Raw genomic sequence first — 17,147 nt, 5'->3', positions numbered from 1 at the left:
TACTTGCCACTTATCTGTCCAAACCTGGATATTGTGCAGGTCTTGCTGCATTTGGACATGGGATGCTTCAATATCTGAAGAGTCATGAATTTGTGCTGATGCTGCACAGTCATCAGCAAACATCCCCACTTCTGACCTTAGGATTCAGGAAGATCATTGATGATGTTGCTGAAGATGGTAGGGCCCTACTCTGAGGATCTCCTGTAGTTCTGGAATTTAGATGTTTGACCTCCAACAAACACCTTCCTTTGTGCTAAGTATGACTCCAACCAGCAGACAGTCTCCTCCCTGATTTCCACTGACTACAGATATGCTTGGACTCTGTAATGCCATACTTAGTCAAATGGTGCCTTGCTATCAGCAGCAATCATTCACTCCTCACCTCAGATCTTTTGGAGGAAGTCTGTAATTAGGTCAGGAACTGAGTGACCCTGGCAGGAACTAAATTAAGAATCAGTGAGCAGATTATTGCAATGCAACTGCCTCTTGATAGCACTGTCGATGCCCCGTTCCATCACTTTACTACTGATCAAGGCTAAACTGATGGGGCAGTAATTGGCTGGGTTGGATTTATCCTGCTTTCTGTTTATAGGACATACCTGGGCAGTTTTCCATATTGATGGGTAGATGCTAGTGTTGTAGCTGTACAGGAGCAATGTGGCTAAGTGAGCAGCAAGGTGCGGAGCACAGGGTCTTCAGTACTTTTGCTGGGGTATTGTCAGGGTCCATAGACTTTGCAATTTCCAGGACCTTCAGCTGTTTCCTAATATCATCTGGAGTGAATCGAATTAGCTGAAGACTGACATCACTGACACCTGTGATGCTGGAGACCCCCAGGGGAGGCAGAGATGGATCATCCACATAGCACTTGTGGCTGAAGATTGCTCAAAATGCTTCAGCCTTATCTTTTGCACTGATGTACTGGGCTCTCCCATCATTAAAGATGGGCATATTTGTGGAGCCACCTCCTGCGGTGAGTTGTTCAATTGTTCACCACCATTCAGGACTGGTTGTGGCAGGACAGCAGAACTTGGATCTGATCCATGGTTATGGAATCACTTAGTTATTTTGCTTGCTTTTTTGCACGTTCATAGTCCTGTGTTGTAGCTTCACCAGATAGAACCTAATTTTTAGGCATGCTTTATCCTGCTCCTGGCATGGTCTCCTGCACTCTTTATTAAAGCAGGGTTGATCCCCTGGCTTGATGATAATGGTAGAGCGGGAGGTATGCCGGGTCTTGAGGTTATAGATTCTGGTTGAGTACAATTCTGCTGCTGCTGATTGCCCACAGCATCTCAATAATGTTGAGTCTTGAGTTGCACGATCTGTTCGAAAGCTGTCCCATTTAGCAAGATGGGAGGGCCATACAATATAAAAGAGGGTATACACACTGTGAAGATGGAATTTTATAACTACAAGGACTGTGTGGAGTTCACTCCTACAGATATAGTCATGGACAGATGCATTTGTGGTAGGCAGTTTGGTAAGGATGAGGTCAACTATGTCTGTCCCTCTTGTTGGTTCCTTCATTACCTGCCACAGACCCAGTCTAGCAGCTATGTCCTTTAGAACTCTGCAAGCTCAGTCTGTAGTACAGTAGTCCCCCGTTATACCGCGCTCCGCAATACCGCGGTTCGCGATATACAGCGGGGGGGGGGCTTATGGACCTCAACTGTCAGCTTCCCTCTCCAGATCAAAGTGAGCCGGCCGCTGAAATTGACACTGCCGGCTGATTGGAGGGAGAGAGCAGCCGGCAGTGTCAATTCAGCGGCCGGCTCACTTTGATCCGGAGAGGGAAGCTGCTCTCTCACTTAAACAATCAGCCAGCCCCTGAAATTGACACTGCCGGCTGCTCTCTCCCTCCAATCCAACTTTTAAGTTTTAATGTTTCTGATTGGAGGGAGAGAGCAGCCGGCAATGTCAACTTCAGCGGCCGGCTGATTGTTTCAGTGAGAGAGCAGCTTCCCTCTCCGGATCAAAGTGAGCCGGCCGCTGAAATTGACACTGCCGGCTGATTGGAGGGAGAGAGCAGAGAACACAGGAGGAGGTCATACGGGCCTCTGCAAGACCAGCATGGTCTCTCATCGCCCCTCCCCTCTGTAGCCCTGTATTCTAAAATTAACCCCCATCGTGGATATCCGCGGCTCGGCTCGGTGGCTGTCTTGGACCCCAACACCCGCGTTGTAAAGGGGGACTACTGTAGTGCTATTGAGTCACTCTTGGTGATGGACAGTTTAAGCCCCCCACCCAAAGTACATTCTGTGCCCTTGCTACCCTCCATGCTTTCGCCAAGTGATATTCAGCATGGAGGAGTACTGATTCATCAGTTGGCGTGGGAGTGGTATGTGGTAATTAGCAGGAGGTTTCCTTGCCCATGTTTCTAAAAAATAAATTTAGAGTACCCAATTCATTTTTTCCAATTAAGGGGCAATTTAGCATGGCCAATTCATCTGCCCTGCACATCTTTGGATTGTGGGGGCGAAACCCACGCAAATACAGGGCAAATATGCAAACTCCACATGGACAGTGACCCAGGGCTGGGATCAAACCTGGGACCTCAGCGCCATGAGGCGCCTTGCCCATGTTTAACATAGTGTCATGAGACTTCATGGAGTGCAGAGCTGCTGTTGAGGACTCCCAAGCAACTCCCTCCTGACTGTATATGACTGTCCCACCATCTCTCCTTGTTCTGTCCTGCTAGTGGGGCAGGGCATTGTCAGGGATGGTGATAGTGGTGTCTGGGACATTGTCTGTAAGGTATGATTCTGTGAGTATGACTGTATCAGTATTTGGCTAGATTAGTCTGAGAGACATCTCTTCCAATCTTTTCGCAACCCCCCAGATGTTAATAAGGAGGGCTTTGCAGGGTCGACAGGGCTGGGTTTGTTGTTGTTTCCGCTGCCTAGGTTGATGCCGGGCAGTCCGTCCAGTTCATTTCTTTTAGCTGTTACGATCCCAGCATTGTTACTACTGGGCAGGTCAGACCCCAGAATGAAACCGGCTTCATAGATCCTAATTTTATTTTCTGTTTAGGTGAATGGAAGCTAGCTACAGAACAGAGTCACAGGGATCAGCTGATAAACTTTTCACAAAAGAATAAACATTTATTAAACAAGAAAAGATGACCTATCTGACACTACTTCTTCACCACACTGTACCTTTACAGATATATACATATTTGTAAGGATAACACGAGTTACAAAATCTATTTTATACTCTAATGTTTCAGGAAGTACACAGTCCATGTAAACCAATCGGGAAACTGTGGTCAGATAGCTGCACTCTGAAACCAAATGACAGATGTTACACAAAACAACTTCTATGGTTTTCTCAGTCATTCCCCCCTGCAGACTCTTGTCACATTGAGAGCCAACTGCTTTAACTGGAACTCTGTCTTTCACAAATGGGGCTGGATTCTCCCCTACCCGGCGGGGCGGGGGGTCCCGGTGGGATGGAGTGGCGTGAACCACTCCGCGTCGGGCCGCCCCAAAGGTACGGATTTCTCAGCACCTTTTAGGGGCCAATCCCTAACCTTGAGTGGCTAGGCCCGCACCGGAGTGGTTGGCGCCCCGCCGGCCGGCGAGAAAGGCCTTTGGCGCCATGCCAGCCGGGGCCAACGGGACTTCGCCGGCCGGCGGAAGTCCGCGCATGCGCCGGAGCGTCAGCAGCTGCTTACGTCATCCCCGCGCATGCGCAGGGGAGGGGGTCACTTCCGCGTCGGCCATTGTGAAGGCTATGACCAACGCGGAAGGAAAAGAGTGCCCACACGGCACAGGCCCGCCCACCGATTGGTGGGCCCTGATCGTGGGCCAGGCCACCGTGGGGGCACCCCCCGGGGCCATATCGCCCCAGCGCGTCCCCCCCCCCCAGGACCCTGGAGCCTGCCAGTCCTGCCGGTCAGGGAGGTGTTTTTGATTCACACTGGCGGCGGACCGGCGTTTACAGCAGCGGGACTTTGGCCATTGCGGGCTGGAAAATCGCCGGGGGGGGGGGGGGGGGGGGGCGCCGAATCTCTGGTGCCAGAGACTTGGGGAGATGGTGGGAGCGGGATTCATGCCGCCCCCTGGCGATTCTCCGACCCGGCGGGGGGGTCGGAGAATCCAGCCCAAGGTGCCCAATCTCCACTCTCAAAGAACATGCCCAGTGTCGCAAGATAAAGCAGTGCATAATTCACCCCAACAGCCTTGAGACGTTTTCTCACTTCATTGAAACCTCTATTCTTCTGCTGCATGCCACTAAGAAATCATGGAAGAAAGAGACACTGCTCCATCATAGAGTCAGTTCCTACATGCCTTGCCGCTTCCAACACTCCTTGTAAATCTCCAAAGTTATAAAATTGGATAATTACAGGTTGGGACGTAGATTGTCCCCTCGACCTCAAAGGACAGGGTATGGTGTGTTCTTTACAACTCTAACACACCCATATCCAGCTTAAGAAAGCATGGCAGCAGTTCTCAAGAATTTAATAGGGAACTTACCCTCCACTCCTAGAAACCAATGACCCAGGCATTTCTCTTGTGACCTCGGATTTCCAGATCCTCTAGGATTTCAGACATACCACAAAGCTGGTTTTCCAAGGATTGCAGGTGGGCTGTTGCATTTCGACAGACAAGATTCTCTCTTCCGTTTCATCGAGCCTCATATTAGTCTTCTGCAGCTCAGTCTCGTTAGCACTAATGTTCTGAGCCAACAAGCCTAATTTATAGTCAATGATTTTTAATGATGTCACAGTCATCATCTGCAGAGCCTTCGAGAACACTGCATTAAGAGCTCGTTTGTTGATCAAGCAGTCATATTGAGAAGTCAGCTCCACCCCACTTTCATCCGACTGCTCCCTTTTATTGACAATCTTTTTTGGATTTTGTGGCATTTTTTCAACACTGCTTAGCCATACTATGGAGTATTCACTCCTGGATTAGGTAAGTATGTGCCGTGTAAACAGGATAAATGAGAGGATTAAAGGATGAGTAGCACCAGAGACCACGGAAATGCTGCTATTCCTGTGCCTGCATCACGTGATTTCCCTACTCCGTGTTTCTTAATACGCTTGTCTAACAAAAACGTATCAACACCAATACTGAAAATTTCAATTGATCAAACATATACAGCCTTTGGCTGTGAGGAGACATTTCACTACCTTGTATGTGAAAAAGTGCTTCTTGATTTCCCTCCAGAATAACCTAGCTCGAGATTGAATTTTGATTCCCTCACTAGAGGAAATAGTTTCTCTATATATACTTCATTAAATATCTTTATCATTTTCAATAAATCAATTAGATTACCTCACAACCATTTAAACTCCTCATTCTCTTCTAAACATCTTCCAAGTCTATCATCTACCATATTGTGGACTCTATTCTGGTTGTGGTCTGGCCAAGACTTTGTACGGAAAGAACATTGTATGGTTACATTGAATATTTTAATATAAAATCATTCTAATAATGCATACAAATGCTCTCTTTTGCCTTCAGATTATTGAGGTACAGTAAAGGAGCTTTACTTTGTGCTATATCTAAACTGGGAGAATTTGATACTGTGCCAAAAGTGAAAAAATATTTAGTTCTTCAGCCCTAACGCCCCTCAACCAAATGTAACCAAAACAAAACATTCCATCAGTACAGTGAACATTTTTATTAGTTGGTTAATCGTAACAAACTCTTAAGTTTATGCAAGCATGCCAGCACTGCAGAAGGCTTTTAAATTATTTTTTAAAAAGCTTTTCCGATTGATGGTCTTGTGTGCAGTCCTACTTGCTGACATTTTTTTAATGGTCTTTCCATGGAGTAATTTCGTAAGCATGGAGTCAGAAATTCTCGTAAGGAAGAGGTCAATTTGAACTTTTGTCGGCATAAGCTGCAGCATTCTACCTTAATTACATTTCTCTGTATCTCCATTATTTTATATCCTTCCTTTTAATTATTTAATTATGTTCAAATGATGCTAAAACGAGTCTTTGTGGTAAACATTCAATGTTCACCCTCAATGAGAGGATTTCTTTTGGACTTCCTCTTCATTCTTCTGCAGATAAATACTGAGTCTGTGCCTGCTTGCTATTGATGTACTATTTAAATGTGTAATGGATTAAACTGATTATTTATTTGCAGAATGGAATGATTTTCCACCCTAAATCCAACAAGTGTACTACTGCTTATCAGACTACTGAAGGACGGATGGATGTGGAAATGAGAACTTGCAATTCACAGGACAATAATCAAATCTGGCATTTTGAATAGAAAGGATTATTCACAATTTCCAGAGAAAACCTACAAAATACTTTGACCTATGTACCTGTCAAAGGGAAATCAATGCTAAATGAGCAGTTAATATTTAACGCACTGAAGCTAAATGCAGATTGTATCACCGTGGTGCCTAACAAATTGATGTGAAACATCAGGGTGGGTGGGTTGGAGGGGGTCGCTGGGGTGGTGTAGATTTTGTCTATTTTTGAATGCGAGTCATTTTGTATGGTGTTTCTTCATGGTGTCCTATTCATGGTTTTTCTCTAAATAGACATTTGGATTTTGTTTTCCCCTTCCCTGATCACTGCATCAGATAACTGAAACTAATCAAACTACTTTTTGGATTTAAAGAGTCCATGTTGCCATGTGGTTTGCACAATATTGCATGATTTTCTATCATTTTTAAAGAAGGGAAGAAAGGATTGCAGGCTTCAATCTAGACCAAATGAAACAATTCAGTTTCAGAATGTAAAGATAAATTTTAGATGTTAAATTTGTACAGAATTTATGAAGTGTGGTTTACAATACAAAGTATCATATTATAAAATACAAATGGTAAAAGGGATAAATGGTATGTTGAGCACTTAAAATGCAGGAATAAAGGGATGGAACAACTTACGCAGGTAAAAAGAATGCAGGAGATAATCTACTGTCATTTTGAATTCTGTATGAATAAATTTTGTTTTAAAAAAAAAAAAAATCTTTTACTGCTGATTGCAAAAACAAAATACTGTGGATGCTGGAAATTTGATCTAATTGATACATTTATGTAAAAATCACTGCTTCTATTTTGTTTGTGCAGTCTTACTCCAATTGCACTTTTTTAACCTTGCTGAAAATTGTAAAACCTTCAGACCACAAGGCTTCATGAGAAGCCAGAACAAATCTGATGATTTCATTCTTGTTTGCTTATTAATGTGAATAGAGAATATTTAATCGATGGACAGAACAAATCAATTGGCATCACCAAATATTAGAATGTAGGATACATGCCCACAATCATTACAACCATCAACAATCGAGAAGCAACCCCCACATCCTGTAACTCCTTTCCTTAGTGACCTGGTGCTACAGAAGCAGGAGTAGATAAATCCTCACACCTGGATGAGATCTATCGGCTGTTGAGGGAGATAAGGGATGACATATCGGGAGCATTGGCAGTAATTTTCAAATCTTCTCTGGCCGTGCGTGAGATGCCAGAGGACTGGACAACTGTCCCATTGTTAAAAAAGGGAGGTAGGGATAGGCCAACAAATCATTGGCCAGTCAGTCTAACCTCTGTGCTGGGGAAGTTCCGAGAAAGAATTCTTGTAAATACATTTCTCCAGAGTGAGTGTGAAATAATGAATAACTGTGTCCGAAAGCAAAAACATAAAAAACAAGGTTCGGACTGGCATATGGCAAAACAATCCTTTTGGAGACCTTCTTTGGTGTATAGTGAAGGATGCCTCAGATCTGTCCAAACACCTGAATTACATATTCAACACACTGATGCTTACTCAATGACAGTCCTTGTGCTCATGTGGCTTCGCTAGATTCTACCTTTCCTGAGCCTTAGTGGAAGACTCCTCACAGGTATCGTCAGCTACATCCTTCATGGTTAATCCTTGCTGTCATCTTCTGATTATGCTTGGAATTGTGAATTTCTGAGGGCAACTTGACTAACATGGGATGAAGGCATCATGGTAGCTCCCTGAGTATCTTGCACAGGCATGCATGATGATCTTTCAGTGGTTACGGTCAAGCTGAACATTGATGGAATGGAATTCCTCTCGGTTTATGAATATTACTGTGTGAAATAGGGGTGACCTGGTTGTATATGTGCTAATCTCTTGCTCCGTGGCCCTTTGGGAAACCAGCCAAGATAATAACGGTTTTGGTGACTTTGACCGTCACAGGTATTGTGTGCCCACTTGGTCTATTTGGTATGAGATCTTCTTCCAGGAGGCTGAAAATGTCAGTAATCTCAGGAAATCTTGAACATCGGGAGGAACAATGAATGGTACTCTGCCAAGTCCAGAAGGCTCATCCTACATATGTCATGTGCTGGGGATAGCACCGCTTGAGAGTAGGAGGCATGCATTCATTCCCTTTGTTTGTGGAGTGATAGATGGTTGAGGTGAGATTATGGTGTAGCTGTTAGTGCTGCTCCTGTTGCTGTTAATATTGTTGGTGCTGGACTCTTCGGTTCCTCATCAGAGGTCCTTGCCGCTGCCACACGGCTACGAAGGCTGACAGTAGGGGAGTGCAGATCAAAGGAAAAAGAGCTCCAAGGTAGCAGAAATAATCTCTAAAGTATTGGAAATCACCTCGACGAACAAAGCTTGTGAGCAGAGGCTTTTCACTTCGGCAAGGAAGCAGCTGCCATATCTCCTGTATCTCCATATTCTTGCTGGCTAATGTTCAGTCCATTCAAGCACCAGGAAGTCCAGAAAACTCACCCACTCTAAGTAAAAGACAGAATCCAGGTGCCTTTCAACATATGTAAATGTCAGACCCATTTGTCCCATATGGATTTCCTATGCACTAGGGAATGTGCTCAACTTAAACGCACAATAATAATAAATAATAACCTTTTGTTGTCACAAGTATGAAGTTACTGTGAAAAGCCCCTAGTTGCCACATTCCGGCGCCTGTTTGAGTAAGCTGGCCTTGTTCTGCATCACAAACCAGCTGTTCAGCCCACTGAGCGAAACCAGCCTCTCGTTGATGGTTTACTGCAATAGGTTAAAATTCAGCCCAAAGCTGTGAAAACCTGTGTGCATAAAATAATGAAGATATCAACAAACGATTGTCTAAATGGCCAACGATTTATGTTAGGCAGGATGTTGGAACAAGAGATAGAATTGCAGGCTCCTTCATTTTCAAAAATCTAAAGTTGGATCACAAAAGTAAATGCCCTGCTCAGTGCTGCAGAGTACGGACTCCTTTTTACTTTTTCATGTGAATGGCTCGTAATATATTAATTGTGTCAAAAAGGATTGTGTCCTCTTTATTATCTATCCTTTCTCTAATTAGATTCAGTTTCAGCAATGCACAGATGAAAATATCTTGCCTTCTCACTTTCAAAGTACCAAATTTATAAGTCAGTACATATAGGAATGATTCACCAACAGAGCAAAATTAGTAACATCTGCAGGTAAGAGGATTGATTTAACAGAAAGTTAGTTGTATTAATATGCCATTCATTGTCTAGCTAAACTCCCGCACTTCACTTAAATGTTTGCAACATTCTTGAGATTTCAAAAGGAAGCTGGAAGCATGGGATGAAACTATAAAAAAGGAAAGTGATGTCCATGGCAATTCTAAATGATATTTGTAAAGTTGGGAGATTTAATTGGCCAAGAGGGGACCTGCTAAATTTGAATCTATCTGGTAAGTAGTGATAATTGGTCAATAGATTTTCTTTTCTTTACATTTATCTATCTTTTTTTTGGCATTGTAGTTGGAGAAGTTAAGGCATGGCAGGAGATCCCAGACCCGTGCCATGCTCCTCTTGTGCGATGTGGGAGTTCAGGGACTCGCCCACTGTCCCTGGCTCCTTCACGTGCAAGAAGTGTGTCCAGCTGCAGTTCCTGTTAGACCGCGCATTAGTCACACTGCAGATCAAAGGTACTGAGGGAAATAGGAAATGGGTGACTAACAGGCAGAGGAAGAAAAGGAACGCAGTGCAAGGGTACCCTGCAGTCATCTCCCTCCAAAACAGGTAGACCGTTTTGGATACTGTTGCAGGAAGTTGGAGGGTAGTAAAGAAGGGATAGTAACAAAAGCCAGTAAGGAGAAAAGTGGAAGGCAGAGAAACTAAGTGAACTGCATTTATTTTAGTGCAAGAGGCCTAACGGGCAAGGCCGATGAATGCACGGCATGGATAGGTACAATGGACTGGGATATTATAGCTATTACTGAAACATAACGAAGGGGCAGGACTGGCAGCTCAATGTTCCAGGGTACAGATGCTATAGGAAAGATAGACTAGAAGAGGAGGGGGAGTTGTGTTTTTGATTAGAGACAACATCACAGCATACACCGAGAGGATATATCCAAGGGTTCACCCACTCAGACTATATGGGTAGAACTAAAAAATAAGAGTGAGGTCACTTTGATAGGACTGTACTATAGGCCCCGAATATCAGGAAATCGAGAAGCAAATATGTAAAGAGATTACAGATAGCTGCCGGAAAAATAGGGTGGTAATTATTGGGGACTTTAACTTTCCCAACATTATCTGGGACAGCCATAGCACTAGGGGTTTGGATGGAGAGAAATCTGTCGAGTGTATTCGGGAAGAATTCCTCATTCAATATGTGGACAGCCTGACTAGAGAGGGGGCAAAACTTGACCGCCTCTTGGGGAAAAAGAAAGGGCAGGTGATGGAAGTGTTCGTGAGGGATCACTTTGGGATCAGTGACCATAATTCCATTAGTTTTGAGATAGCAGAGGAGACTGATAGTTTTGGCCCAAAAGTTAAAATTCTAAATTGGGGCAAGGCCAATTTTGATGGTATTAGGCGGGAATTTTTCTCTTAGAATAGAGAAGACTCAGGGGGGACCCTTTTTGAGGTGTCTACAATTATGAGGGACATAGGGTAAACAGGAAGAAACTTTTATCCTTGGTAGAGGGGTCAATAACTAGAGGGCATAGATTTACAGTAAGGAGCAGGAGATTTCATAGAATTTAAAGTGCAGGAGGAGGCCATTCAGCCCATTGAGTCTGCACCTGCCCTTGGAAAGAGCACCCTACTTAAGCCCACCCTATCCCAGTAACCCCACCTAACCCTTTTTTTGGATACTATGGGCAATTTAGCATGGCCAATCCACCTAAACTGCACGGGCGGAATTCTCCGCAGGGGGCAGAATTCGTGAAGGCCGGCGTGAACTCGGCCGAGGTTCACGACGGCCTCGGAGCCCGCTTCCCGTACCTAATTCACCCCCACCCAGGGGGCTAGGAGCGGGCCTCCGTCTTTCTCGGCAGCGACCTTGTCACGCCGAGAATGTGAAGTCATCCGCGCATGCGCGTATTGCTGGTTCCAATCCGCGCATGCGCGGATCACTTCATCGCGCAGACGGCACGAACCCACGCATGCGCGCTGCCGTCTTTCTCCACCGCCACCCGGCAAGACGTGGCGGCTTGATCTTGCTGGGCGGCGGAGGGGAAAGAATGCGTCCGTTTTGGACGCTGGCCCGATGATCGGTGGGCACCGATCGCGGGCCTGTCCCCTCCCGAGCACAGTCGCGGTGCTCCCGTCCAAATCGGGCCCCTAGATGCCCCAAACAGGCATCTGGCGCCCGTTTCACGAATACAGCGACCAGGTGTGGTTGCTGCTGTGGTGAAACGGGCGGGAAGGGCTGGCCGCTCGGCCCATCGGGCTCGGAGAATCGCCGTTCGGCGAGCGGCGATTTTTCCGAGCCTGGGGGGGGGGGGGGGGGGGGGGGGGGGGGGGGGGAGAATCGCTGGGGGTGCCAGGGGGGCGTAAAAAATGTCGGGAGGCCCTCCCACGATTCTCCCATGCCACGTGGGGAGCAGAGCATTCTGCCCCACATCTTTGGACTGTGAGAGGAAACCAGAGCACCCGGAGGAAACCCACACAGACACGGGGAGAACGTGCAGATTCCGCACAGACAGTGACCCAAGCCTGAAATCGAACCTGAGACCCTGGATTTGTGAAGCAACTGTGCGAACTACTCTGCTACCATGACATTTGAGTAAAAACCTGTTCACCCAGAGGATTGTGGGATTTTGGAAATCACTGCCTCAAAGGGGCAGGAACAGGAACCCTCTGAACATTTAAGAAGCATTTAGATGAGCACTTGAAATGCCATAGCATACAAGGCCATGGACCAAGTGCTGGAAAATGGGATTACAATAGATAGGTGTTTGATGGCCGACACAGACACGATGGGGTAAAGGGCCTCTTTCTGTGCTGTAAAACTACGAGTCCATGATATTGAATTGTTGTAAAATCCATTTGATTGCACCTTCGAGCTTCCGGAGCGGGTACGGGGATGAAACAGTTCCTTGATGCACTGGATATACCAGTGGTGGGGGAGGACGAGAAACAGAGGCTGGAAGCACCACGGGGGCTTGATGAGATCATAGAATGCAACAATTCCAGGCAGTCAGGGAAGGGGTCGGGACCAGATGGGTTCCCAGTTGACTTTTACAAAACATTCACAACAGCACTGACCCTGCACTTGGGGAAGATGTTCAACTATTCACTTTTGAAGGGTGCCTTGGTGCCCACACTGGCTGAGGCCTCAAACTCTCTGATTCCCAAAAAGGAAAAGACCCGGCGGAGTGTGGATCATACAGATCCATCTATCTTTTAAATACTGATGTGAAAGCACTGACGAGGCGACTGGAGAGTTGCCGACCGGAAGTGATCGCGGAAGATCGTACTGGGTTTGTCAAGGGCCTGCGCCTGGAGAGACACAGGACCCTCCCACATGTAAAGGACCGGCGAAACAGAACACCCTTTGCATCCTCTGTAATCGATGGTTCACTATGACCCCCTCTGTCATTGTAAATAATAAATACTCTTTTTTTACTCTCCACTGATGTAAGTAAATGCTACTACTGGGACTATGGGTCATAGACGTGGTGACAGCCTGTGATACATATATTGTTGCACTGGTTTGTAAATTTTGATATTAAATACTAAAATTCCAATAAAACCTTTTCCAAAAAAATCCATCTGATTCACCCTTGTCCTTTAGGAATGGAAACTTGGTGAAGTAAAATTTCTGTCTTGGATGCAGTCAACACTTAGGACACAAATTGAGGCAGTTTACATAGAACATAGAACAGTACAGCACAGAACAGGCCCTTCGGCCCTCAATGTTGTGCCGAGCCATGATCACCCTACTCAAACCCACATATCCACCCTATACCCGTAACCCAACAACCCCCCCCCTTAACCTTACATTTATTAGGACACTACGGGCAATTTATCACGGCCAATCCACCTAACCTAAGTTTGGGGGAAGTATTTTATTTTCTCAAGTTCCTCTCAAATATATTTGCATGTCACCGAATGTAAAAATCTGCCAAGCACCAACACAATTGGATATGTTTTAAAATATAATTTTGAACAAAAAGAAAAGTTACTTTACAAAATATTCCTTAATAAGAATGGGGAGGCGGTGGTATAGTGGTATTGTTACTAGACTGGTAAACCAGAGCCCAGAGTAATGGTCTGGGGATCCAGGTTCAAATCCCCCCACTGCAGATGGTGAAATTTGAATTACGTTTGTGCTACAGGCCCCCCAGATAGCGGGATTTTGAGGAGTAAATATGTAAGGAGATTACAGATAGCTACAAGAAAAATAGGGTGGTAATAGTTAGGGCCATAGCATTAGGGGCTTGGTAGGAGAGAAATTTGTTGAATGTATTCAGGAGGAATTTCTCATTCAGTATGTGGATGGCCCGACTAGAGAGGGGGCAAAACCTGACCTCCTCTTGGGGAATAAGGAAGGGCAGGTGACAGAAGTGTTAGTGAGGGATCACTTTGGGACTAGTGACCATAATTCCATTAGTTTTAGGATAGCTGTAGAGAATGATAGGTATGGCCCAAAAGGTAAAATTCTAAGCCAATTTTGATGGTATTAGTAAGGAAATTTCAAAAGTTGATTGGGGGAGTTTATTGGCAGGCATAGGGGCGGCTGGCAAGTGGGAGGGAGGCTTTCAAAAGTGTGTTAACCAGGGTTCAGGGTAGGCATATTCCTCTTTGAGTGAAGTGTACGGCTGGTAGAAGGAGAGAACCTGGATGACTCGGGAAATTGAGACCCTGGTCAAAAAGGAGGAGACATATGACCTGCATAGGCAGCTGGGAACAAGTGGATCCCTTGAAGAGTATAGAGGTCAGAGTCGAGGTAAGAGAGAAATCAGGAGGGCAAAAAGGGGACATGGGATTTCTTTGGCAGATAAGGCAAAGGAGAATCAAAAGAACATCTACAAATACATTAAGGGCAAAAGAGTAACGAGGGAGAGAGTAGGGCCTCTTGAGGATCTGCAAAGTCATCTATGTGCGGATCCACAAGAGATAGGGGAGATCCTAAATGAATATTTCTCATTGGTATTTACTGCTGAGAAAGGCATGAATGTTAGGGAATTTGGGGGAAATTGTGATATCTTGAGGAGCGTACATATTACAGAAAGGAGTTGCTGGAAGTATTAAAGTGCATCAAGGTAGATAAATCCCCGGGACCTGATAAAATGCATGCCAGGACATTGTGGGAGGCTAGGGAGGAAATTGCGAGTCCCCTAGCAGAGATATTTAAATCGTCGACAGCCACACGTGAGGTGCCTGAAGATTGCAGGGTAGCAAATACTGTGCCTTTGTTTAAGAAGGCTGAAGGGAAAGGTCTGGGAATTAGACCATTATGCCTAATGTCTGTGGTGGATAAGTTGTTAGAAAATATTGAGAGACAGAATCTACAGGCATTTAGAGAGGCAAGGACTGATTAGGGACAGTCCGCATGGCTTTGTGAGTGGAAAATCATTTCTCACGAATTTGATTGAGTTGTTTTAAGGGGTAACCAAGAAGGTAGATGAGGGCAGTGCAGTCGACGTCTACATTAGCAAGGCCCTTGACAAGATACTGCATAATAGGTTGTTGCAGAAGGTGAAATCTCACGGGATCCAGGGTGAGCTAGCCAATTGGATACAAAATTGGCTTGACGACAGAAGACAAAGAGGTGGTTGTAGAGGATTGATTTTCAAACTGGAGGCATGTGACCAGAGGTGTGCCTCAGGGATCAGAGCTGGATCCACTGTTATTTGTTATTTATATTAATGAGATTTGGATGAGAATTTAGGATGCATGGTTAGTAAGTTTACAGATGACAGCAAGATTGGTGGCATAGTGGACAGTGAAGAAGATTATCTAGGATTGCAACGGGATCTTGATCAACTGGGCCAGTGGACCAACGAATGGCAGATGGAGTTTAATTTAGATAAATGTGAAATGATGAATTTAGGTTGATTGAAGCAGGGCAGGACCTACTCAATTAATGGTAGGGTGGGTGTTGGGGAGAGTTATAGGTCAACGAGATCTTGGAGTACAGGTTCATGGCTCCTTGAAAGTGGAGTCACGGGTGGACAGGGTGGTGAAGAAGGCATTCGGCATGCTTGGTTTCATTGGTCAGAACATTGAATACATGAGTTGGGACTTCTTGTTCAAGTTGTACAAGACATTAGTAAGGCCACATTTGGAATACTGTATACAATTCTGGCCACCCTATTATAGAAAGGATATTATTAAACTTAAAAGAGTGCAGAAAAGATTTACTAGGATGCTACCGGGACTTGATGGTTTGAGTTATCTGGAGAGGGTGGAGAGACTGGGACTTTTTTCCCTGGAGCGGAGGAGGCTTAGGGGTGATCTTATAAAGGTCTGTATGATAATGAGGATTAAGATTAAGGTAGATAGTCAACATCTTTCCCAAAGGTAAGGGAGTCTAAACCTAGAGGACGTAGGTTTAAGGTGAGAGGGGGGAGATACAAAAGAGACCAGAGGAGCAATTTTTTTCACACAGAGGGGTGAGTGTCTGGAAAGAGCTGCCAGAGCAGTTGTAGAGTCAGGTACAATGTTGTCTTTTAAAAAGTTAGTTCTCTGGGTAAAATGGGTATAGAGGGATATGGGCCAAATATGGGCAATTGAGACTAGCTTTGTGGTAAGTGGGCGGCAAGGACAAGTTAGGCCGAAGGGCCTGTTTCCATGCTGTAAATCTCTATGACTCTTAACATCTATGAGTGGAACTTGGTGTACTCTATTATAACAGCTGAAAATGGGGTTATCACATAAAATAAACACTTTACTCACAGGTGGTCAACTACATACTGATTAATCGGATTCTAAACAAAAATGATTATAAAAAATTATTTTATTGATGTATAGATGGTTCAGTTTATTGCTAAGTTTTTTTTAAATGTTCAAAAGCTCTTAAAACATACCTATCAGTGACGCACTGGCAGCACAATGGGTCAGGAGGAATGGCCCGGTTTGTCTTCAGTGTCAACTTTGGATTCCATTTAATCTGATAACGTCAGAAAAAGCATTGAATTCTACTCCTGATTACCACCTACTGCCTTCCCTTAGCTGATGAATCAGTACTCGATATTGATTACTACTTGGAAGAAACACTTGAGGGTAGCAAGAGCATAGATTGCCTACCAATTGGCTCTGGTACTCTATTACTGACTGTGGCAGGTGTTGACCCATCCAAAGAGAAAAACATTTTATTTAATTTTTTTCTTAAAGTACCCAATTATTTTTTTCCAATTAAGGGGCAATTCAGTGTGGCTAATCCGCCTATCCTTGGATTGTGGGAATGAGACCCAGGCAGACATGGGGAGAACATAAAAACTCTACAGACAGTGACCCGGGGCCGGGATCAAACCTGGGTCCTCGGCACAGTGAGACAGCAGTGCCAACCACTGAGCCACTGTGCTGCCCCCGAGAAAAACATACTTGACCTCATTCTCACCAATCAGTCCCTGGTGCATTTGCCCACAACAGTATTGGTAGTCGTGACCATCGCACACGTACCTTCACACTGAGGACCCCCTCCATTGTATTATGCGGTACTACCACTGTGCTAAATTGGATAGATTAAGAGCAGGTCTAGCAGCTCAAAACTGGGCATAAATTATGTACTGTGGTGCAGCAGCAGAAATATATTCCATCACCATCTATAACCTCATTACCTTTTATATCTTTCCCTCACTTCACCATTACCGTCAAGTCAGGAAAAACACCAGGCTCAATGAGGTATATAAAAGAGCATTCAAAGGGCAGCACCAGGTGTATCTTAAAACGAGATGCCACCTGTACACCAACAAGCAACAGATCAGATTGAAACTCTGCAATCCTGCCACTTCCAGTTGTGAATGACGGCGGGTGTTCAGTTT

General features: G+C 45.0%; 1 protein-coding gene across 2 annotated transcripts in view; it reads left to right on the top strand.

The window, feature by feature from the left end:
- poc1bl (POC1 centriolar protein homolog B (Chlamydomonas), like) overlaps nt 1-6,939 on the top strand; it is a 94,443-nt gene extending 87,504 nt beyond the window's left edge. For both annotated transcript variants that reach the window (XM_038797585.1, XM_038797586.1), the window contains exon 11: nt 6,105-6,939. In XM_038797585.1, the coding sequence (XP_038653513.1) occupies nt 6,105-6,233 (129 nt within the window). In that variant the 3' untranslated portion in view covers nt 6,234-6,939. The remainder of the gene's footprint in view (nt 1-6,104) is intronic.
- The last annotated feature ends 10,208 nt before the right edge of the window (nt 6,940-17,147 follow it).

Source organism: Scyliorhinus canicula, chromosome 5, assembly GCF_902713615.1.
Source record: "Scyliorhinus canicula chromosome 5, sScyCan1.1, whole genome shotgun sequence".
Lineage (NCBI taxonomy): Eukaryota > Metazoa > Chordata > Chondrichthyes > Carcharhiniformes > Scyliorhinidae > Scyliorhinus > Scyliorhinus canicula.
This window is presented reverse-complemented; position numbering and strand designations above follow the sequence as displayed.